General features: G+C 39.9%; 1 protein-coding gene across 1 annotated transcript; it reads right to left on the reverse strand.

The window, feature by feature from the left end:
• Positions 1-11,526: 11,526 nt before the first annotated feature.
• LOC129966424 (uncharacterized) lies at positions 11,527-12,663 on the reverse strand. The gene has a single exon (XM_056080848.1). It carries the CDS (start codon positions 12,661-12,663, stop codon positions 11,527-11,529), a length of 1,137 nt encoding a protein of 378 aa, XP_055936823.1.
• Between the last annotated feature and the right edge of the window lie 13,004 nt (positions 12,664-25,667).

The raw sequence follows: 25,667 nt of genomic DNA on the forward strand, positions 1-25,667 counted from the left end.
GTTAAGTTTAAAAATTTTTGGATCGGATGTCTCTATGTATGTATGGTCCTACCAGCAGTGACGAAATGACTTTCAGTGGCTCATAGTACTTAATGTTTTTGTGTACAATGTTGTCATCGTCTTCAATAAGTATGAATGTCACCTGGTTTTATATCATTACTTTTTTTGCTTCGTCGTCGTTTTTTAAAGATCGGGGAGGGGGCATGAATACATTCTTATTTTGTTCCACTGACGCTTTAAAGCAGCTTATTAAGTTCACACAATGCCAGCTATTCAGCGCAATGTAAAGTCATTCCTACCTCAGGAACATCACGCGATCCCACTGGAACAATGGCAAATGATTGTCTCCTACGGATAATTATTTACCATTGTCCCATTGCGGTCACACGATCTTCCAGACGTAGGAATGGCCTTTTATTGCGCGCAATAGTTGCCCTCGCGTGAATGCCGCTATACTATATGATATTGCCAATTATTTGATAGTTTTTTTTCACTCTAAAGTAGCGTTCACATGAGGCCAACTATTCCGCGCAATAGATGGCCTACGTCTAAGATCATGTGACCGCATTGGAATAATGGCAAATAGTTATCCGGAGGAGACAACCATTTTCCATTGTTTCAGTAGAATCACGTGATGTTCTTAAGGTAGGAATGACTTTCCATTGCGCGCAATAGTTGACCTCATGTGAGCGCTGCGTAAGACTGGTGTTAGTTGTATCTAAGCCATTTATTACTCCAATTAAAAAGAAACATACATGTTTCATCCCTGCAACTTCAGTTGATGAGTTGTTTGGCAAGTTTCGTTTCTGCACTTTTGAACGAACAGCGATTATTAAATTAAGATATTCTTCGTTTTACTAGGCAAGATTGCAGTCTTTTATATTTGTTTCAGGAGTTTATGAAAACTCTGTATTGGGATAAGCTATATTGTCTTTTTATATAATATTAATTGCAATCAAAAGTTTTTAATAATATCAGAAGCATAGACTGTTTGCTTATTTCGTTTGCATCCAATTCACTTCATTAATCCCATTTTATTGTTCATTTTCTCAATTATCCAAATGCAAGGTGTTCCAGAAGGTGTGCAGCGTCTAATTTACAGATTCAGACAGAATATGTTAAGACGAGTATTTTAATATATAAAATGTGGGTCCCCGAATATAGCATCGTAGTCTAATTAAGGAGTGAAACTGGTGTTGTGAAAAAGTCAAGAAATGACACGTAAAAAAAAGGGAAAATCAATGTTTATTGAAAACTTTCAATGCAACGGGTTTTCAAAATGTCAGCCGTTCGAACAAATTACATGGCGAAGTATGGAAACGAAGTTCGCCATTGTTTTCTGAAAAACATCTCTTCCAATTTCCTTGACCCCGGTTTCAATTGCCGCTCTCAAGTAGTTTAATGTTGAGGGCTGTGTGACTGTCTTTCAGACGTTCTCATAAAACAAGCCGCAAGGGTTATGATTCGGGGTGTAAGGTGGCTACTCTATGCCATTGCTTGTTTTCTTAATGAAATTCAACCCAATCTATCTATTTCGAAAATATTCCGCTAAGAGATCGAAGTTTCGCTGAGTGTGGTGAGGTCTAGCACCATCTTACATAAACCAATAATCACTTATCTTGTCTATGTCATGCAAGAATGGGCTGACACCGTTATTCAACACGTCAAAATAAAGTTCTCATTTAAAAATTGGTCCAATGATGCCATCGGCAAATAACGCATACCAATCTGTGAGCCTAAATGATTGCAGTAGCCTAACTATTGCGTGATGAGGATTTTCAATGGCCTAGAACCTTCAGTTCTGTTTCTTAACATATCCTTGGAGGGTTGGTTGGTTGGTTTGTGAGGTTTACTGGCGCAAAAGCCACATTTGGCCATACTGCGCCAATCAAATGGTAAAATTATAAAAGATATACTGAACCAACAAATGAGTGTTTTAAAAAAGTGTGCAAACATAAAATTGCATAATTTAAAAGGTTATCTTGGTATCTGAACATTTAAAAACATGAAAATGTGAAACAAAGAAGAACGAACAAGAACACAAAAATGTTCAACACAAATAGAATAATAGAAAAATTATATACAAGTAAAAATGCCAATAGCTCGTAAGAATTTAAAAATATTTGGGTGGTATTTTTCACCCACCAAGTCTTGTAATGTTGAAGACGAGTTAAAAAAACGAGCACGATACGAATTAAAAGCAGGACATTCAATTAAGATATGGTGAACAGTAAAATTAACATGGCATCTGTTGCACATAGGCGCATTTTCCCCGAAAATGAGATGTTTGTGGGTGAAGCGCGTATGCCCTATACGGAGACGAGTCAATTTAACATCCATCTCGCGTATAGGATGAACAGGCCAAGAAACAACGTACGTTTTTATAAAATGTAGTTTATTTTGGATCTGCAGATCCCATGACATTTGCCAGTTTGAACAGATGTGGTGATAGATGGACCTTTTAATGTCGCAGAAGGGAATTCCCATGCTTAAAAAATTCGTTGCAGATTTTGCGGCCAAGTCCGCCTTCTCATTCCCCAAGATGCCGACATGACTCGGTACCCAACAGAAAATAATATTTAACCCATCATTTTTTAAAAGTCGCAAGGTGAATAAAATTTTAATGGCAATCGGATGCATCCGAATGTGGTAATGCGATAGTGTATCCAGAGCACTCATGCTATCGGTGTAAATGATAAATTTACGCTGAGTAGAGGATGAAATTTTCTGAATAGCGCAGAAAATTGCTACCAACTCGGCAGTAAAAACTGAGCAGCAATTATGCAGACGGTGGCTAAGTGTATCAGATGGAAGTATGATGCCGCAACCAGAATAACCATCCGATTTTGAGCCATCCGTGAAAATTGGCACAAAGGAGGAATACCGATAGCGATGATATAAAAATAGCTGTTGGAAAACAAAAGGAGAAGTTAATGATTTGTCGAATCCTGTGAAAGGATTCAAGTATGAAAATTGTGGGATATCCCAAGGAGGGAAACTAAGAAAGTCAACAGCTTTAACGCGAACAGTATTAAGCTCCAAGTCATGCAGGAGCAATCTGGCTCTCTCACAAAATGGAAAAATGTGAGAGGGGCGGGCATTATATAGTCGACGGAGACCGACTGGCAAGGAATTATCGCTTAGGGGATGTTTGAGAACAGATTTAGTACGGAAATAAAATAAGGCAGACACTTTCTTTCGTCTTAAACAAAGTGGTAGTTGGTGACACATAACATATAAGCTTTCAACTGGAGACGTACGAAACGCACCAGAGCAAATGCGCAATGCAGAATGATGGACAGTATCCAGTCGCCGCAAAACAGATGAGCGGGCGGAACCATACAACATACATCCATAATCTATCCGGGAGAGAATTATTGCCTGATAAATACGGAGAAGGGAGGTTCGATCGGCCCCCCAAGATGTTTTTGAGAGAACTTTCAAAATATTCAATGATTTCTCACACTTCTTCCGCAAATATAATATATGGGGAAGGAAGGTGAGTTTCCGATCGAGAATCACTCCCAAGAACCGTACTTCGTTCACCACAGGAATCGGAATATTTTTAATTCGAATACAAGGATCCTGGTGAATGTTTCTTTTCCGACAGAAGTGAATGCAATTACTCTTCTCTGGGGAAATAGTGTGACCATTATTATCACACCAAGCTACCAAATTATTTACTGCGTTTTGCAGTTGTCGCTCTATTAGCGTCATGTTACTGCCTTGGCATGAGATCTGCAGATCATCAACATAAAGTGTTCCCTGAACAAATGAAGGCAACTGATTTAAAATTTGGCTTAGATGCACAATAAAAAGAGTAACACTGAGGACACTTCCTTACGGAACTCCCTCAGCTTGAATAAAATTGTTAGAATAAAAGTTACCAACTCGAACACGGAAAGTACGTTGTGTTAAAAAGTTTTCTAAAAATATGGGCAAGTTACCCCTAAAACCTAAATTAAATAGTGTGGAAAGTATACCATAGCGCCAAGCCCGATCATACGCTTTCTCTATGTCGAAAAATATAGAAACAAGGTGGTTCCTCCTAACAAATGCGTTGCGAATTTGAGTTTCAAGTAATATGAGGTTGTCAAAAGTAGAACGACCTCTACGGAAACCACTTTGCAATGGGGAGATGCAGCCTTGTTTTTCCAATTCGAATATTAGACGAGCATTGACCATGCGCTCGAAGGTCTTACAAAGACAGTTTGTAAGAGCAATCGGTCTGTAGTTTAGAGGGACAGATGGTTCTTTGCCAGGTTTTAAGACAGGAATCACAATAGCTTCTCGCCATTGTGAAGGGTATTTCTGCTCAGTCCATATTCTGTTAAAAAGGAGTAACAGATTGGAAAGGGAAATTGTATTCAAATGGCGAAGCATGTTATACGTGATTCCATCTGGTCCAGGGCTGGTATCATGGACTTCAGACAGAGCCATCTCCAATTCATGCATCCGGAATTCACAGTTATATGGAATGGTTCTTCGAACTTTGAAGCGCAGAGGCATCTGTTCCGCTCGATTCTTAATTGCCAGAAACTGAGGGCTGTAAGAATCAATCGCGGAAACTTGTGCAAACGCTTGGCCGAGAAGGTTAGCAACATCTAATGGGTTCGAATACATCATATTATCGGTTTTTAAAACCGGGATAGAAGTTTCGTGATAGATCCCATTGGCGGCTTTTACTTTTCTCCATAAAAGTTTACAGGGAGTGGATGATGTGATGGATGAAACAAAGTTTATCCAAGATTCCCTCTGGCTACGACGCCGAATGCGACGGGCAAGTGCTTTGGCTCTTTTAAAAGCGATAAAATTCTCAGTCGTAGGGTACCTTCTAAAAAGATTCCATAATTTTTTTTGTTTCTTATGACTGTCGCGACAGGCTTCATTCCACCACGGTCTACGAAATTTTCTTAGCCGTGGGGTGGTTTTAGGAATGGTGGCGTTAGCGGCATTCATTATCGAATCAATGACATTTTGTACTGCTTTCGAAATGTCTACATTACTGACCATAGCCTCATTGATAACTGCTGTTTGGGAAAATGTATTCCAGTCTGCCCGCTGGAATAGAAATCGCGGAGGACAAAGAGTCGCACCGCCGCTATCAGCATGGGAGATTATTAAGGGAAAGTGATCGCTATTGTGCAGATCATGACCAACAGCCAAATTCAACAACGGTAGCAATTCAGGAGAGCATATAGCCAGGTCAAGACAATGGAAGCTACGTGTGGGCGCATGGAAGTATGTTTTCTCGTCATTATTGAGCAGACAGAGACAGTTGTTAGCAATAAACTGTTCGATCTGCTGCCCACGAGAATTGGTACTTTCCGAGCCCCACAGAGTACTGTGCCCGTTGAAATCGCCAAATAAAATGAAAGGCAAAGGAAGTTGGTCCACTAAATTGTCAAGATCTCGTTGACAAATGACAATACTGGGCGGAAGATAAATACTGCAGACTGTGACCAGTGTTCGTGTTTGAACTTGTACAGCCACAGCCTGAAGAGGAGTATGCAAACTGAGAGGCGTGCTCGGATACAAATTAGATGTGAAGATACAGACACCACCAGAACCATGCGATCCAGTATCTGCATCTTTCCGAACACAGCTATATCCGCGTAATTTGATTGGAATGTTGGGTGTCAAGAAGGTTTCTTGAGCACCGAAACAAACAGGATGAAAAATATTGAAAATGGACTTAATGTCATGAAGTTTGGACCGAAGGCCGCGACAATTCCAAGAAATGAAGGTACCCATTAAGAAAGCGGTTTTGAAGAAGCTTTAGAAGTATTTGTTTGAGTTGCTTCATACTCGCAACTCATCTGCAAGTCATCCTCATCATCAGAAGGGTGTAACTTAATATCAGGGCTATTTGGCATGCCGAATATGGACGTTAAGTCCTTATGGACATTACCTTGCGTCGCAAGCCCGAGAGCGACGGAATTTTTTAATGTTGACTTTTTCAATTTTTGAGGAACGTCTTGTAATGAAAGGCCGCGTTTTGCAAGTTTCAATGTCAGCGAGTTTTTAGCTTTTTTCTTTGATTTCTTTTTTAAAACTGTAGGAGTTTCAGGGGTACTGCTAATGGAGTTTTCAGTATCTGAAGTGGAAACTTTTTTGAGTTGCTTGGGTGTCGTGTTGTTTTTAGCACAGTTTGTGCAAGAACAGTTTGCACAAAATGACCTTTGTGCAACGGAAGCATATGTTATGCCAGGAGTAGGAGTTTGAGCTACAATCCTACGCCTAGCTTCAGGATAGGATAAATTTTCTTTGATTTTGAGAGTTATTATTTGTTTTTCAAGCTGCCATCGCGAGCAGGATCGAGAGTAGGACGTGTGATCGCCACCGCAGTTCACGCATTTTTCAGCTGCGGCACACTGCTGGCTATCGTGGCCTTTTTCTGCGCATCGGGCACAAGTGAGTGCACCACGGCAGTTTGTCTTTGAATGGCCAAAGCGCTGGCACTTGAAGCATCTGAGTGGGTTCGGGATATATGGTCTTACGGGTAGTTTGATGTAACCTGCATAGATATATTCTGGTAATTTTGGAGATTTAAATGTTAGGATGTGGTGTTTGGTTTCAATGATTTCTCCATCACGCCTGATGGTAATTCGGCGGACATGTACAACTCCTTGTGATTTTAACTCATTTGTTATATAATCAACAGAGAGATTCAAGATTTCCCCACAAGTGATTACTCCTTTAGAGGTATTTAAGGATGCATGGGGACTGACGCTGATTGGAATAGTTGCAAGGGCTTTCAATTTTTGTATGTTCTGGGCTTGCTTTCGAGAGTTGACCTCTACTAACAAGTCACCAGAACGCATCTTTTTAATTGATGTTACTTCGCCAACTGTTGCGGTGACGGCCTTCTGGACAAGAAATGGTGATACTGTTTCAAAGGTTTCATTATTATCAGAAACTCGTTTGATTATAAAAAAACTGTCGAAATGGTTCTCAAAATTTGAATTGATTGGTACGATGCGACGCCCACTGAAGGGACCACGTTTGGAGGAGCCCATACGATATGATAAGTGATTCGGGTCCGACGGCACCGCCCACCACGGAGCCCAACATGGGAAGGCAATTACCGGCTCTGGTCATTCCCAGCCTCGGCATCCACCCTAGTGCTAATCGGTACCTATACGCTGGGAGTTACCCCCGGGGACAGTGACCACCCTTAACGCCAAGCCCAAGGAGTAACCCCTTCGCTTGATCCCTAGCAAACTAACCACTTAGGTGGCTAGCGACCAGCCGATTGATGTACAGGGGACCACAGTACACCACCCGTCTGTCAAATGGGTTGCCACGCACGGCCAACACGTGGGGTTTTGGCTGTCCATGAGAAGCAAGAAGCAAACAGAGCGGCGACAGCTTCTCATGGAGAGCTCCCTCGCTTGCCGTCGAGGGAAGGAAAAACACAGTAGATAGCAGAAGGCGTAGGGGAGTGGAAACGTAAAGGGAGTAAAGAGCCCTGGGTACCTCGGGATTGGGACACCCGTACTCACCTATAGTAGGTGAGCCCCTGAGGGGATATCCTTGGAGGGATGGATGGATGGATTGTGGGATTTAAAGGCGCAAGAGCCATAGATGGCTATACTGCGCCATACATATGGTTATAATAGAAAAAGCGTGTCTTTATGTAAAAACAGAAACCGATTAAAAATTACTTGGCAATGTCTCTTAAAATTAGCAACGATAATAAAAAATGGTAACGAAGCATTAAATAAGATGATATAAACCAATTTCTTTTAAAAATTTAAAAACATTTTTGTGGGGATGTTCTCCCACAAGCATTTGCATGTCCACTGTTGAATCATTAAAAAATCGTAAACGATGATGATTAAAAACAGGGCATTCAATTAAAAGGTGAAGAACTGTTAAAATCGTTCGGCATCTGGAGCAAAAAGGAGCTCGATCGCCTAATAAAAGATGTTTATGGGTTAAACGAGTGTGACCAATGCGGAGTCTAGTCAATTTGACTTCGAGCTCACGCACTGGAAGAGCAGCCCATAATGTAATTGTAGGTCTAATAAAATATAATTTGTTACTGTTTTGTTGATTCCACGATTCCTGCCATATAGCATTAATACGACGCTTAAACAATTGCTTCGCATCGTAAAATGGCACCTCACGCTGCATAAACAAAGACGCCGTTTTCGCAGCGTTGTCAGCCTGTTCATTTCCTGTTATCCCAACGTGACTCGGAACCCAGCAAAATAAAATTTTGTAGTCCCTGTTTTCCAGAGTTCTTAAGAGGTGCAGAATTTCCAGAACGATAGGGTGTATTTGATTATGAAAATTGGAGAGTGTTTTCAAAGAACTCATGCTGTCGGTGTAAATACAAAATTTACGCTCAGTAGAGAGAGATACTGTTTGTAGCGCATAGAAAATTGCCATTAATTCAGCGGATAATACTGAAAAAGAGGTATGCAAACGATAACTTATTGTTTCTGTATCAAAAATGATACCACACCCAACCTGTCCGTCCGACTTGGAACCATCTGTGAAAATAGGCATATGGGTCGAATACTGACAGCGATGAGACATAAAAAGGTTTTGAAAAATTACAGGGGCCGTTGTCGGTTTCTCAAATCCATAAAAAGGATTTAAAAAGGAAAACCGAGGTAAATCCCAAGGAGGAAATGCAAATAAATCAAATGTATGAATACTCACATCATGTAGTTCCGAATCCTCGAGGAGTGATTTAGCTCTCTCACAAAAGGGAAGAATGTGAGAACGTCGAGCCATGTATAATCTCCGAAGGCGAACAGGAAGCATAAAAGAGTGTAAAGGGTGTTTCGGGATTGATAAAGCACGGAGGTAATATTGTACAGACATTTTTTGGCGCCGTAAATTTAAAGGAAGATGGTGACAGACAACGTAAAGACTCTCCACTGGTGAAGTTCGAAATGCTCCCGAACAAATTCTTAGTGCAGAGTGGTGTATGGTGTCCAATCTGCGTAAAACGGAAAACCTTGCAGACCCGTATACCATACAACCGTAATCAATGCGTGAAAGAATGATTGCTTCGTAAATTCTAAGCAAAGATGTACGATCTGCTCCCCAAGTGGTTCTTGATAGTACCTTAAGAATATTCAATGACCTGTCACACTTCTTCCGCAGATGTAGGACATGCGGAAGGAAAGTGAGCTTACGGTCAAATATTATCCCTAAAAATTTGAATTCATCCACAACAGGAATTGCGACATTTCGAATGTAAATTGCAGGATCTAAATGAAGACCTCTTTTCCTGCAAAAGTGAATACAACGACTTTTTTCCGGAGAAATCGTGTGTCCATTATCATCACACCAGTCAATAAGCTTATTAACTGCAATCTGCAGTTGGCGTTCCATTGAGTGCATATTGCTGCTTTGGCAGGAGATCTGGAGATCATCTACATATAAGGTGCTTTGAACAGATGAAGGTAAAACATTAAGGATTTGACTAAAATGAAGCATAAAAAGCGTTACACTGAGGATGCTTCCCTGTGGAACCCCCTCAGCTTGAATAAAAGGATCTGAATAAAAATTACCCATTCGAACACGAAACGATCTTAAAGATAAAAAGTTCTTTAGAAAAACAGGCAAATTTCCTCGAAAACCAAAATTTAAAAGAGTTGTAAGAATTCCAAAGCGCCAAGTTCGATCATACGCCTTCTGAACGTCAAAAAATACGGACACTAGATGATTCCGACTGACAAATGCATTGCGGATTTGAGTCTCGAGAAGGACGATATTATCAGATGTGGAACGCCCTCTACGAAAACCGCTCTGCATTTGCGGAATACATGCCCTCTTCTCTAATTCAAAAACTAACCTAGAATTGATCATTCGTTCCAATGTCTTGCACAAACAACTTGTGAGAGCTATAGGTCTGTAATTCAGAGGGTCAAAAGAGTCCTTACCGGGTTTAAGGATGGGAATAACAATAGCTTCGTGCCATTGCGAAGGGAACTTCTGCTCAAACCAAATGCGGTTATATAAATATAACAAATTTGAAAGAGAAGTTTCAGATAAATGGCGAAGCATGTTATAGGTAATTCCATCCGGACCGGGGCTTGTATCCTTAACTTTAGACAAGGCCGTTAGCAGTTCATGCATCCTCAACTCAGAATTGTAAGGAAGGGATCTTCGGGTGGAAAAACGCAAAACTCTCCGTTCCGCGCGATTCTTCTTCGCCAAAAAAGCAGAATTATATGAATCGGCAGCGGAAACTTGTGCGAAAGTATACCCGAGAGTATTAGCAACATCTATGGGAGAGGCAATCGTTCTATTTCCTGTCTTTAGCACGGGATAGGAGAAATCTTTGTAGATCCCATTTGCAGCTTTTACTTTTTTCCAAAGCAATTTGCTTGAAGTGGAAGATGTGATTGAAGACACAAAGCGAATCCAAGATTCCCTCTGGCTTTGTCGGCGGATGCGGCGAGCATTAGCTCTGGCGCGCTTAAACGCAATAAGGTTTTCTGTTGAAGGGTACTTGCGAAAAATATTCCATCGTTTCTTTTGTTCTCTGTAACTGTCGCGGCAAGAGTCATTCCACCACGGTTTCCGGAATTTCCTCGCACGTGGGGAACATTTTGGAATGGTATTGTTTGCGGCATAAATAATACAATCGGTAACATTTTGCACTGCTTCCGTGATATCCGAAAGTTTAACCATTGTCTCTGTGATGTCTGCAAGTTGCGTAAAAGCAGTCCAATTTGCCCGCTCAAAGAGAAAACGCGGAGGACATGGAGTCGCAACGCCACTATTAGCATGGGGGACAATTAATGGAAAGTGATCACTGCCATAAAGATCACTGGCAACTGTGAAATTCAGAAATGGTAGCAATTCAGGAGAGCAAATGGCTAGGTCAAGACTATGGAAGCTGCGTGTGGGTTCATGAAAGTACGTTTTCTCATTATTATTGAGCAGACAGAGACAGTTATTGGTAATAAACTGCTCGATCTGTCGCCCACGAGAATTTGTACTTTCTGAACCCCACAAAGTACTATGCCCATTGAAGTCGCCGAGTATTAAAAATGGTGAAGGCAGCTGATCAACAAGATTATTAAGTTGCTGCTGATTGATGACATCATGTGGTGGCAAATATATAGAACAGACTGTAACAAGTGTTCTTGTATGAACCTGAACTGCCACAGCCTGTAAGGGAGTATGTAATTTGAGAGGTGTACTGGGGAAAAGGTTAGAAGTTAAGATACAGACACCTCCAGAATTACTAGTTTCTGTGTCTGCATCCTTACGGATTATATTGTAGCCACGAAGTTTGAAAGAAACGTTAGGATTCAAGAACGTTTCTTGAAATGCAAAACAAGAAGGATGAAATTGATTGATAATGCACTTGATGTCAGTAATTTTGGATCTCAGACCACGACAATTCCAAGAAACGAAGGTACCCATTAAGAAATATTGTTGGGAGATAAATCATTTGCAACATTGCTTTGAGTTTTTGGAACATCACAGCTCATTGTAAAATCCTCCTCCTCTGACGGATGGAGGGAAAGGTGATCAAGACTAGTGGGTTTATCAAATATGGTCGGCAAGTCCTTGTGAGCTAAGCCCTCTGTCGCTAATCCCAAAGCGACTGAATTCCGGACTGATAAAGACGAAATTTTTTTTCTTCAAGTCTCTTTGTGAACGACCTTTTTTTGAAAGTTTGAGAGCCAGAGATTTTTCGGAAGCAGATTTATGTTTCTTTCGTGTGTGTTTGATTATAGTTGGCGTAACATTGGAAGACTGATCAGATTCAGATATTGTAACTGAACTATCAGTTTCAGAGTTAGCCTTAAAATCTTTTGTGTCATATTGGATCCCTACAGTTTTTGGTGGACCCTTTACAACAGAAGCATAGTTTGTTCCGAGTGCAGGTGTACGAGCTCTGACAATTCTCCGAGCTTCAGGAAATGACACCTGCTCTTTAACTTTAACAGAAATAATCTCTTTTTCTCTTTTCCAGATAGGGCATAAGCGAGAGAAAGAGGCGTGGTCTTCTTTACAGTTTACACATTTTTCTTTCGCTGAACACTCATTACTTTCGTGGCCAGGTACTGCACAACGGGCGCATGTTAAAGTCCCGCGGCAGTTAGCCTTTGAATGGCCGAAACGCTGGCAATTGAAGCATCTCAAAGGATTCGGAACATAAGGTCTTACGGGTAATTTCATGTACCCAGCCTTTATCGACTCTGGCAATTTTGGAGAGTTAAATGTTAAAATAAGATGCTTAGTATTAAGGAGTTTTCCATCTCGCCTAATAGAAATTCGGCGCACCTGGGTCACTCCTTGACTTTGCAGTTTTTGAGTGATTTCTTCCAAAGAGACATTGAACAGTTCCCCACAGGAAATTACACCTTTCGAGGAATTCAAGGAACCATGTGGAGTAACAGTAACTTTTATTGTGCCCATAGATTTCAATTTTAAAATTTTGTTCGATTGTTGTCTTGATGCCACTTCAACGAGTAGGTCACCTGAACGAAGTTTTCGAACAGATGCCACTTCTTCTACACTTCCGGTTAAAGCTTTTTCTACAAGAAAAGGCGATACGGTATGGAACGATTCTTTAACTTCAGAAACACGCTTCACAATAAAAAATGCATCGTACGGTTTTAAAACTTGTGACGGTACAGAAAGATGCCCACTGAAGGGAGCATTGCGGCGAGGCCCCATGCGATATGAAAAGACTTCAGGTCCGACGGCACCGCCCACCACGGAGCCCAACAAGGGAAGGCAGCCACCGGCTCTGGCCATTCCCAGCCTCGGCGCTTACCTTGGTGCTGGCCGGAACCTATACGCTCGGAGTTACCCCCGGGGACAGTGACCACCCTTAACGCCAAGCCCAAGGAGTAACCCCTTCGCTTGATCCCTAGCAGACTAGTAACTCAGGTTGCTAGCTACCAGCCGATTGATGCACAGGGGACCACAGTGCACCACCCGTCTAAAGGGTCGCCACGCACGGCTAACACGTGGGGTTTTGGCTGTCCATGAGAAGCAAGAAGCAAACAGAGCGGCGACAGCTTCTCATGGAGAGCTCCCTCGCTTGCCGTCGAGGGATGGAAGGATCAAGCAGAAAGCAATAGGCGTAGGGGAGAGTAAACATAAAATGAGTAAAGATCCCTGGGTACCTCGGGATTGGGAGACCCGTACTCACCTATAGTAGGTGAGCCCCTGAGGGGGTCCTTGGAGGGAGAAGTGCGCCTAGTCACTGAACCAGATTCAATTGAAATAAATTTCGCCACATTTAACCTTATTAATCACCGTGTTTGCAAAATCAGATCTCTTTGAACCATCCAAATCGGTCAATGGTTGATTAATTTGAATTTTGTAAGGGAACAGAGCAACATTCCTCCTGATTATTCAATGCGCCATGCTTTTGGACTATCTATCGTACCGATGGTTGGTTGATTGATTTTTCTGGCACAAAAGCCATATCTGGCCATGCTGCGCCACGCAAATGGTAAAAATTAAATTCAATGATATTAAAAAGCTATTCAAATTAGGTAAAAGTATGATCCTAAAATTGAACCAAATATATTAAAACGACACTTTAAAAATTTAAACTACAATTCTATTAATATCCGATAAATGTTTTAAAAATCGTAAATGAAACCTAAATAAAATTGAACAAACCAATGGTTTGTAAAAATTTAAAAATATTAGGGTGAGGTCTGCCACCCACTATCTCACGGATGTCTATGGAAACTGAATTAAAAAACTGTAATCGTTGATTATTAAAAACAGGACAATCAATTAGAATGTGATGTACACTTAAAATTGTATGGCATGTCGAGCATTTTGGATCTGGTTCTCCAAATAAAAGGTGTTTATGGCTGAAGCGTGTATGACCAATGCGGAGTCGAGTTAATTTAACATCGAGCCCACGCATTGGGATGGTAGGCCAGACACAAATCCTTGGCTCGAGCGAATGCAGCTTGTTGGAAGTCTGCTGATCCCAAGATCGTTGCCATAACATGCAGACATGGCGTGCAAAAAACGTCTTTGCATCGCTATGTGGAAGTTCTCGGTGAAGAAGAGAACTTGCCACTTTTGCTGCAGCATCAGCCTTCTCATTTCCCGGTATTCCGACATGACTCGGAACCCAGCAAAACAAGATTTTAAAGTCTCTGTTTTCGAGGGTGCGAAGAAAAATCAATATGTCTAAAGCAACTGGATGTATTCGATAACTAAAATTGGAAAGAGACTCCAGAGCACTCATACTGTCGGTATAAATACAGAAATTGCGAGAACAGGAAGTCGAAATCACTTGAAGGGCACATATTATTGCGACTAATTCGGCAGTCAGAACTGAGAATGACGTGGGTAGAGAGTAGTTATGAGTCTCGGTAGGTAATACAACTCCGGTGCCAACATGTCCATTTGACTTTGATCCGTCAGTGAAGTTGGTTGGTTAGTTGATTTTACTGGCGCAAGAGCCATGTTTGGCTATGCTGCGCCAAACATATGTTAGATCAACAGGATCAAGGTATAAAATATATAAAATTTTAAAAATATTAAAATATTAAAATAAATTTTCCTTAAGTACATAAATAGAAATGTCTAAAATCATTGAGAATAAGTACTATACATATGAAATACTTGAATAAATTTACGGCAAAGATTAAAAGGAATTAACCGAGTACATAACGTCATACAATAAATGTAAATTTTAAAACCGACAGATAACTACGAAATCGATAATTTTAAAAAACTAAGGTTGAAAAGATATATATTTATTTATATTTTGTTGGAATAATAATATGGGAGTATCTTTTCTCCCGTTTGCGTGTAGTAGTTGGTAGAGGCGGTTTGGTTTGGTTTGTTTTAGTGGCGCAAAAGCCATATTTGGCCATGCTGCGCCAAACGCATGACTTATCTTAATACAAAGTAAGACAAACACATACAAAAAAAAAAAAAAAAAAAAAAAAAAAATTACAAAACAAACTCAAAGGAGCTTATCAATTCCTATGTCATGTAAAAACAGAAACAAATTTGGATGGGAATTATCTCCCAGCAAGTCTTTTAATTCAATGTTATTTTTACCAAAATGGTTTCGTCTACATGTATTAAAACTAGGGCATTGCACCAGAATATGCTTAATGGTTAAAAGACAATGACAGGAGGAGCATGTAGGCGCTGGTTCTGAATTGAGAAGATGTTTGTGTGTCAATCTGGTGTGTCCGATTTTAAGACGATTTAATAGAATTGATTGCTTTCGGCTTAAATTATTATTTTTTGTAGATCTTACCAAGGGCTGAACTTCATATAGCTTATTTTTATCTTGCTGGTCCCAAACATTTTGCCATTTTTTCGCAAGCTGATTTTTTATAGCTTGCAAAGCATCATTTAAAGGAACAAAATTTTCAATTAATGCTGTACAACTTCTTGCAGCATTATCTACTGTTTCATTTCCCTGAATTCCCGAGTGCCCAGGAATCCAACAAAATATTATCTGTATACCCTTCTCTGATAAATATAGGTAATATTCTATACATTTCACTACTATTGGGTGGCTTGAAGGCGAAACATTTTTGAGAGCTTCGATTGCGCTTTTGGAGTCTGTGTATAAAATATTTCTTTTATGATTATTTTCTGCTATTTTTATCAAAGCCCTGTATATAGCATAAATTTCCGATGTGAAAACGGAGCAGAATCTGTGCAATCTTTCTGAGAATATCTCATGCCTTAGCATTACAGCCGCGCCCACATTGTTACCAGCTTTGGATCCATCTGTAAAAATAGCTTCATAATTAAGAAATTGTTGTCTGTGAGCGTTAAAAATGGACTGATAAATGAAATTTAATGTTGTCGGCTTACGCCATTTTTCAAACGTATCAATAAAATTAATAATTGTATTTTTCCATGGAGGAATTTCGTCCGATTTATTTAGGACTGGGAAGTCTTCTATTCCTAGATCTCTGAAAATTTGCCCGATCCTGAAACCAAAAGTGGGAATGAATGAAGATCTCAATGCGAATAATGAACTATAGATAGGATTTATGACTTTATAATGTAATGGATGAGAATCGTCACTTTTTATTCTTAAAAACAAATTAAGTGCTAACATGTTACGTCTATGTTCTAAAGAAGGCTCGTTGCAAACAACATACAAACTCAAAACTGGGGAAGTTCTAAATGCACCTATTGACAATCGGAGACTCTGATTATGTATAGTATCGAGGGGTCGTAATGTAGATTTCGAAGCAGATCCATATATAGCACTACCATAATCAAGTTTTGAGCGTATTAATGCTCTATAGATCTTGAGTAAAGAGCTGCTTTCTGCCCCGTACCATAAGTTGGAGAGTATTTTCATTATATTCATGGAAAGGGTGCATTTCCTTTTCAGATAATCAATGTGTGCTTTAAAAGTAAGTTTTGAATCAAGAATCATACCTAAAAATTTTATTTCAGAAACAAAGGGAATTAGTTGGTTATTTAATTTAAGTTTCGGATCTGGGTGCAATCCTCGTCTTCTGCAGAAGTGAATTGCTGCAGATTTTTGAGAAGAGATAGTAAAGCCGTTAATTTTCCCCCATTCACAAATATTATTAATCGCTTCTTGGAGCTTTTCCCTTATGATACCCATGTCTTCACTTGAACAATGTATCTGGAAGTCATCAACATATAATGAGCCATTAACGCCTGACGGAAGATTTTTTATAATATTATTGATTTTTATGATAAATAAAATTACACTTAGGACGCTTCCCTGAGGAACGCCTTCGTCTTGATGAAAACTGTCCGACAGAATATTGCCCAATCGAACTTGAAAATTCCTTGTTCTTAAAAAGTTTTCGATAAAAAATGGTAAATTCCCACGGAGGCCGATTTTATATATGTCCCGCAATATACCATATCTCCAAGTTCTATCGTAAGCCTTTTCCATATCAAACATTATCGAAACTAAATGTTTCTTGCTTACAAAAGCCTCTCTGATTGATGTTTCCAATTGTAAAATGTTGTCCAAAGTGCTTCTGCCTCGACGGAAACCGCTCTGAAAAGGAGATAACCAATTCTTTCTTTCTAGAATATATATTAATCGAGCATTTACCATTCTCTCCAAAATTTTGCACAAACAACAAGTAAGTGCTATGGGCCGGTAGTTGTTTGGATCCTTGGTGTCTTTCCCTGGTTTAGCGATCGGAATTACTATTGCTTTTCTCCACGAATTAGGAAAACAGTTTTTGTGCCAGATTCTATTATATAGTTGCAGGATGTTTTTTAAAGATTGTTCATTAAGATTGTTGATCATATAGAGATGAATATTATCAGGACCAGGAGAAGTAGCCCGAGATTTTTGCAATGCTCTTTTTAGTTCTATAAAACTGAAGTCAGAATTATATTCCTCGTCAGAGTTTGTATTAAAATCTAAATAAATTCTTTCTTCATTTAATTTGTAAGATATAAAATCCTTGGGGTAAGCTGCTTCACTAGACACTTTGGAGAATGCCTCACCCAATGTGTTAGCTATTGCCTTAATGTCTGTAATAAGTTGTCCATTTGAATTTAAAAATGACAAAGGAACTTCATTTTTAAAAAGGCCAGACATCTTTCTGACTTTGTCCCATAATAGCTTGGAGCTAATCCGTCCCTTTATAGAATTAACAAATGTCATCCACGTATTTCTCTGACTTCTCCGTCTGATTAATCTAGCATATGCTTTAGCTTGTTTAAAAACGATAAAATTGTCCGTAGTAGGATAACGTCGAAACCTGTTCCAGGCTTTGGCTTGTTTCTTCTCAGCAATTTTGCAATCGGCATTCCACCATGGCTTCCAAAGTTTTGGTATCTTCCCAGATGACTTTGGAATTGCCGTATCAGCTGCTGTCAAAATTTTTTGTGTAATGATTTGGATAGCATCGTCTATATTTTCCATGTCCACCATATCCTGAGTAATAAAAGCCATTTGTGAAAAGAGAGCCCAGTTTGCTCTATCAAAAATATATTTTCTTGGTTTTTCAGGATAAACGATATCATTATCTTTATATGACAAAATAATAGGGAAGTGATCACTATTATGGAGGTCCTCTGCAACATTAAAAAACCACTTAGTTGCTAAAGGTGGAGAGCATAAAACTAGATCTAAAGTATGGAACGTGTGGCTTGGTATATGAAAATATGTGTAAGTTTTATCATTCAATAAACAGAGATCATGGTCTTCCATCAAAGCTTCAACTTGCTGCCCTTTTAAATTAAGATTTGTACTTCCCCAAATCGGGTTGTGTCCATTAAAGTCTCCCATTAGGATAAAAGGTTGAGGGAGTTGATTTATTAAATTATTAAGTTCATTTTGCGCTATGTTATCGTTCGGAGGTAAGTAAATACAACAAATTGTTTGTAAAGAACCTATATGAAGCTGAACTGCCACTGCTTGGATAGGGGTATTTAAAGGTATTTCTCTATATGGGAAGGCTTGGGAAATTAAAAGAGCCACACCACCCGACGCCCTGGAACCCTGAGTGTAATCTTTTCTAACTATATTATAATATTTGATTTTGGTAGACTGATCTGGTGTAAGAAAAGTTTCTTGTAAACCAAGGCAAACGGGCTGGTACTTGTTTAAAATATTTTTTAAATCTTGAATATGAGAACGGAAACTTTGGCAATTCCAACAAAGAATATTATTTGCCGTGTTTTTGCTTTAAGAAGTTATGTTTTCTTCCCCGCTTGTCGACATTGCATCATCTTCAGATGGATGAATCTTGATATCATATCTTTCATCATGGTCTCCATCGTATTTTGTTTGTTTTAATAATTCTTGCTTTGATATTGTACGCTTTTTTATTGAGTCTTTTATTTTATCATCTAGGTTTTTCTTCTGGAATTGTATTCTAGCTTTCCTCATAGCTTTCGTTTCTTTCGAGGTTTTCGAAAGTTTCTTTGGTGGTTCCTTTTCATCAGCTTTAGCAGTTGGTATGCGCGATGAAGAAATTTTGTTTAAGCTGTTAGAAGATGATGTTCTTCGTTCGTTGTTTAATTTCAAAGGACTTGATTGATTTTGTTTGTTATTGCTATCTATTGTATATGTGGTTTTGGGACTTCCAGTTACAGATTTAGTTTCAATGGATGCGGGAAAATGATCTTGTTCATGAGTTTCCCGGTGTGTTTGAGTGGATGCTGAAACCATCACTCTTTTCGCTGCTGTAGAATAGGAGATGCCAATTCTAGGAGTTCGCTCAATTACAATTTTTCGGGCTTCTTTAAAAGAGAGGTTTTGTTTGGTTTTGATTGTTTGGATTTCTTTTTCCTGTTTCCAACGAGGGCAAGATTTAGAATACGCTGGATGGTCATTTTTACAGTTTATACAGGAAGGAACAGCTGAGCATGTTTGACTCTCGTGGCCAGTCTCGGAACATCGCGCACATTTTTGAGTACCACGGCAAGCTTGAATTGTATGTCCAAACCTTTGGCATTTGAAGCAGTGCAAAGGATTTGGAATATAGGGCCGTACAGAACAATTGAGATATGCTATTTTTACAGATTTAGGTATTGTTGGTAGATTAAAGGTCAGAATGAAATGTTTTGTTGGAATGAGTTTCCCATCTCTTTTTATTTTTATCCTTTTTACTTCGGTAACATTTTGACTCTTCAATTCATCAAGTATGTCATCCTCTGTGTCATTTTGCAGCTCTGATTCCGAGATTACACCTTTCGATTGGTTAAGTCTAGCATGTGCAGTAACAATTACATCATAGTTACCAATGTTTTTCAAGTTCAAAATTGATATGGCCTGTTCTTGTGATGAGACTTCAACCAGGAGATTACCGTTTTTACATTTTTTTAAAGATTTAACTTCACCAACATTTCCTTTTATTGCTTTATGAATTAAAATTGCTGATACGGCATCAAAGGATCCGTCTTTCCTTTTTACTATAAAAAATTTAACTTTCTCATGATACTCCTTTACAGGAGAGGTTGACGGACGCATGTCTCCGTCGGGACCGTTAGTGCGGGAACCCATAATTTGTAAGTGATGTTCATCCCGGTACGCCCCCGCCCACCATGGAGCCCAACAAGGGAAGGCAGTTGCCGGCTCTGGTTTTCTCCAGCCTCGGTACTTACCCCAGGGGTAGCACCGGGATATAGACCTACAGAGACTGCAGGCCTAACCCTCAAGCAGTGGTTTCTCGTTCCCAAAAAAACGCACCACCAGCCGATTGACAAGAACGGGCTCATTCCTGCCGCCCGACTTACGGAGCAGCGTGGGCCAAAGGGAACGCAAGGGACCCCAGGATTCCATTTTGCCCCTAACGGGTCGCCATGCACGGCCAACACATGGGTTTAGTTTATAACCAAAATCGAAACCAAAACACCAAAACTTATTGAAAGGAAACATCAATTCAACTCATAAAAATGGAAATTAGAAAATAAAAATAAGAGATGGATCGCTAGGGTAACCCGGGGGCGCGACACCCGTATTTACCAAAGACAGTAAACTCCCTGAGAAAAGGAAAGGTCCCTGGGTACCTCGGGATTGGGACACCCGTACTCACCTAAAGAAGGTGAGCCCCTGAGGGGGTGGTAGAGGCGGAGTTGGAGGACTAGTGTCTTCAGATGTATCCTCTAAGTTTTCTGACATATTATATTCCAGTGTATCACCTTCCGATGCACTAGAACACATTTCTGCGTCAGTATCCGATTCCTGACGTAATGGATCACTGGAGTTTCCCGAAGGAAGGTCAGCTAAAATTCGAGTCTCAGTATCAGCTGAATAAACAAGGGCTGGAGAGTTTGTAATCAAAGCAGAACTTGTTACATCATTCGTTCCAGAATTGCCCTCTACGGAAGCGGAAAGGGGAGGCTTTCTAGGTGAAGTTTTATGGAACTTTGCACTCTCTTTTTTATCCAAGTTCATCTTGTGAGATTCTGAAAGATGCGAGGTTTTATAATGTTTCGGTGCGTTATTAATATTTAGTTTTTGATTATCTTTATTAATCCTACAATCTTTTTTGAACTTTTTCCTGTTATTAACTTTTTTAAAACCAGAGCAATCAGATGAACTTATATTAGATTCTGGGACAGTGGATTTACGCATTTCAGCGGTTTTCTCTCCACATGTACTGGGATTGAATGCTGCTATAAAAGATTCATCATATCTAGGGCAGGTCTCCGAAGGTATGTACGATATTTTAAATGGAGCAGAATCGGATGGTAGGACTGCAGATAAGATCTGAGTGCTTGTGGTTCCGAATGTTTTATTCACCACAGATGCATAGCTGACTCCTGGAGGTGGAGTGCGAGACTTCACAATCTGTCTGGCTTCGATATAAGAAATATCTTTTTTTACCTTCTCAGCAATCACTTCTTTTTCAAATTTCCAAGCAGAACAGGAACGGGAAAAGGAAGTATGAGAATCTTTGCAATTTACGCATTTCTCTGGTTTAGTACATGCAGAACTGTCATGACCAGCTTCCGCACAGCGGGCACAAATAAGAGTTCCACGGCAGGAAGCTTGTGAATGCCCAAAACGCTGGCATTTAAAACACCGCAGGGGGTTTGGAAAATATGGTCTAACTGCCAATTTCATGTACCCCGCTTTAACTGACTCGGGTATTTTAGGAGAGTGAAAAGTGAGAATTAAATGCTTAGTATCAACTAGTTCTCCATTTTTTCTGATTTTGATCCGACGCACATGTGTAACGCCAATTGCCTTGAAATCTTTACAAATTTGCTCTACCGGAACATTAAAAAGTTCTCCACAAGAAATCACACCCTTTGAGGAGTTAAGAGATGCATGTGGAGTAACAGAAACAGGCATAGTGCTTAGAGAATTCAATTTAAGAATTTGTTCTGCTTGCTTACGAGTTGCTACCTCAATAAGCAGATCTCCTGAGCGTAGTTTCCGAATAGACTTAGTGTTACCAAGATTAGAAGATATCGCCTTCTCAACCAAGAACGGAGAAACAGTATGAAAAGTCTCATTTGTAGTAGAAATACGTTTCAAAATAAAAAATGTATCAAAAGATTTGTTAGATTCGACTTGATTATTGAGGTGTCCACTGAAGTTAGAAAAGTTTTTGCGGCCCATATGATATTTATAGAGGTTCAGGCCCAGCGGCATCGCCCACCACGGAGCCCTACTAGGGATGGCAGTAACTGGCTCTAGATGTTCCTAGCCTCAGCACTTACCATAATGCTAACTGGTACCTATACGCTGGGAGTTACCCCCGGGGACAGTGACCACCCTTAACGCCAAGCCCAAGGAGTAACCCCTTCGCTTGATCCCTAGCAGACTAACCACTTAGGTGATTAGGTACCAGCCGATTGATACACTGGGGACCACAGTGCACCGCCCGTCTAATGGGTCGCCACGCACGGCAAACACGTGGGGGTATTAGCTGTCCATGAGAAGCAGGAAGCAAACAGAGCGGCGACAGCTTCTCATGGAGAGCTCCCTCGCGTACCCTCGAGGGAAAGAAAAAAAGGAGACAGCAGAAGGCGTAGTGGAGAGTAAATCATAAAGGGAGTAAAGATCCCTGGGTACCTCGGGATTGGGACACCCGTACTCACCTATAGTAGGTGAGCCCCTGAGGGGGATCCGTCAGTGAAGACCTCTGTATATGAATAATACTGACAGCGATGATAGTTAAAAAGTTGCTGAAAAATAATTGGTGCGGTTGTGGATTTATCAAATCCTGAAAATGGATTCAAAAATGAAAACTTTGGAATATCCCAAGGCGGGAAAGAAAAGCAATTAAAAGTCTGAATTGCAACATCATGAAGTCCCGCATCCTGAAGTAGAATATTAATTCTCTCACTAAAGGGAAGGATGTGAGAGGGCCGTGCGTCATAAAGTTTCCGAAGACCAACTGGAAGGGACAAATGGCTAACAGGGTGTTTCGGTATCGACTGCACTCGGAAATAATATTGTGCCGTTAATTTCCGTCGGCGCAAATCTAAAGGCATTTGATTGCAGATAGCATACAGGCTTTCCACAGGTGATGTGCGGAAGGCACCAGAGCAAATTCTAAGGGCAGAATGATGTACTGTATCAAGTCGGCTCAAAACAGAAGGGCGTGCAGAACCATAGACCATACACCCGTAATCAATGCGGGATAAAATGACGGCTTGGTATATTCGAAGTAGGGATGGGCGATCGGCACCCCAAGATGTATTTGACAGCACTTTTAAGATGTTAAGAGATTTTTCACACTTCTTCCGTAGATGTAGAATATGCGGAAGGAAAGTAAGCTTTCTATCAAAAATTACACCTAAAAATCGAACGTCATTTTCAACGGGGATAGCGGTTCCCCGAATATTAATTATAGGGTCTGGATGCATGTTTCGTTTCCGGCAGAAATGTACGCAACGACTCTTTTCTGGAGAGAGAGTGTGCCCATTTCTTTCACACCAAGAAACTAGTTTGTTGACTGCATTCTGCAATTGCCGCTCAATCAAGTGCATATTACAGCCTTGAGTTGAGATCTGCAAATCGTCGACGTATAGTGTCCCTTGAACAGATGGAGGAAGTTGGCATAAAATTTCGCTAAAGTGAGTGATAAAAAGTGTTACACTGATTGGTTAGTTGGTTGAGTGAGTTTTACTGGCGCAAGAGCCAAATTTGGCTATACTGCGCTAAACCTATGGTGGATAAACAGGATCGTGGTTAAAAACATATGGTAATGTACTATAAAAAGTTAAAATTCTAAAAACATTTTAAAATTACAGCGAAATTGAAAAACTTTTTCCATATCTGATTCTAATAGAAAAACTGTCAAAGTAAATTTAAAAAACTATACAAAATATGCTTAAGAAACAATGTTGGAAAAAATTAAAATATCATTAGAGATGCAAACATGTAGATAAAATGCAATAAAAACACACATGTGTATACATATATATATACACACACATATATATTACACACATATACAAAAGCAAACATAATAGAATTTCAACATGTGAATCTTCAAAGGTTAAAAGCAAAAAAACAGCATCGAAAAGACAAAAAAGTAAGATGCAAGTTCATTACGAGTTCTTATATTTCGTAGGAATAAGGTTTTTCTTTTCTTTTTTATATTTAATCGAGGGAGGAGGACTTATAGTTTCTGGCGAGTCTTCTAAGTCTTCAGACATACGATATTCCAACATATCCCCATCTGATGCAGTGGAAGAGCTCATTTCCGCATCAGCATCAGATTGACTAGACTGTTGTAGATTTGTTCCCACTAAAGGAAGATTATCTATCAATTGTAGTGCCGTATCAGAAGAAGCTAATTTTGTTTCAGCCGTAATTGGCTTATTACACAATTTGGTTGGTTGGTTGGTTGGTTGGTTTTTTTGGCGCAAGAGCCAATCCTGGCCACACTGCGCCAAGCAATGGTTTTACATTTGGCAAGCTTAAAATGAATCAGTTATAAAATGTACAAAAAAAAGAAGGATAATTAACTAAGCAAACAAGAAAATTTTTGTAGCAATGAGTATATTAAATTTTAAGTAGGAAATGGGCAATGATTCTGTAAAAGAAATCAGATGTTACAATTTAAATATATACATATATATATAAACAATGAACACGTATTAAATGCACGCATAAAAGCCAATAGCCTTTAAAAAGTTTAAAATATTTGGGTGGTATTTCTCACCCACCATGTCTTGCAAATCCAGAGAAGGTGAATGAAAAAAATATTGACGATGAGAATTAAACACTGGACATTCAATTAAAATGTGTTTCACACTAAAATCAGTGTTACATGCAGAACAGATCGGTGCTCTCTCACCGAAAAGGAGATGACGATGCGTGAATCGAGTATGCCCTATACGAAGGCGAGTCAACTTGACATCAACCTCTCGTATGGGGATTATAGGCCAGAAATCAATTGTAGGTTTGACAAAATGTAACTTATTGTTAGTTTGCATGTCCCATGCCTTCTGCCAAGTTAAGTGGAAATAATTATTGACCGACTTTCTCGCATCATAATATGGAAGGCTATATGTCAGAAAGGATGTAGCCTGTTTAGCAGCAGAATCTGCCTCCTCATTTCCGGAAATACCCACATGACCAGGAACCCAGCAAAATATGACCTTGAATCCTCTATTTTGTAAAATTTGCAATGTAGACAAAATCCGAATAGCAGTTGGGTGCATCCCTTTATGACAATGTGAGAGTGCCTCCAAAGCACTCCTACTGTCAGTATAGATAATAAAATCACGCTGAGAAGAAGGCGAGATCTCCTGAAGAGCACAGAAAATTGCAACTAACTCAGCCGTGAATACAGAACAGTGGTCGTGTAGGCGATAGCTCAGTGTATCAGATGGAAGTGCGATGCCACAACCGACATGTCCATCCGATTTCGAGCCATCCGTAAAAATTGGAGTGAATGAAGAATACCGACAGCGATGGTAAAGAAAGAGTTGTTGGAAAACCACAGGAGCTGTTGACGATTTGTCAAAACCTGCAAAGGGATTCAGAAAGTGAATATGCGGGATATCCCAAGGCGGAAGGCAAAATGACTCAGCTGTTTTAATGGTGACGTTTGAAAGGTCCGAGTCCTGCAAGAGTAATTTTACTCTCTCATTGAATGGTAGGATATGAGAGGGACGGGCATCGTATAGTCTACGAAGGCCAAAAGGAAGATTCATATTACAAATGGGGTGATTAGGGATAGACTTTGTCCGATAATAATATAAAATAGATAACTTCTGTCGTCGTAAGTGAAGAGGTAGCTCGTGGC

This window comes from Argiope bruennichi, chromosome 4 (assembly GCF_947563725.1).
Source record: "Argiope bruennichi chromosome 4, qqArgBrue1.1, whole genome shotgun sequence".
Classification (NCBI taxonomy): Eukaryota; Metazoa; Arthropoda; class Arachnida; order Araneae; family Araneidae; genus Argiope; species Argiope bruennichi.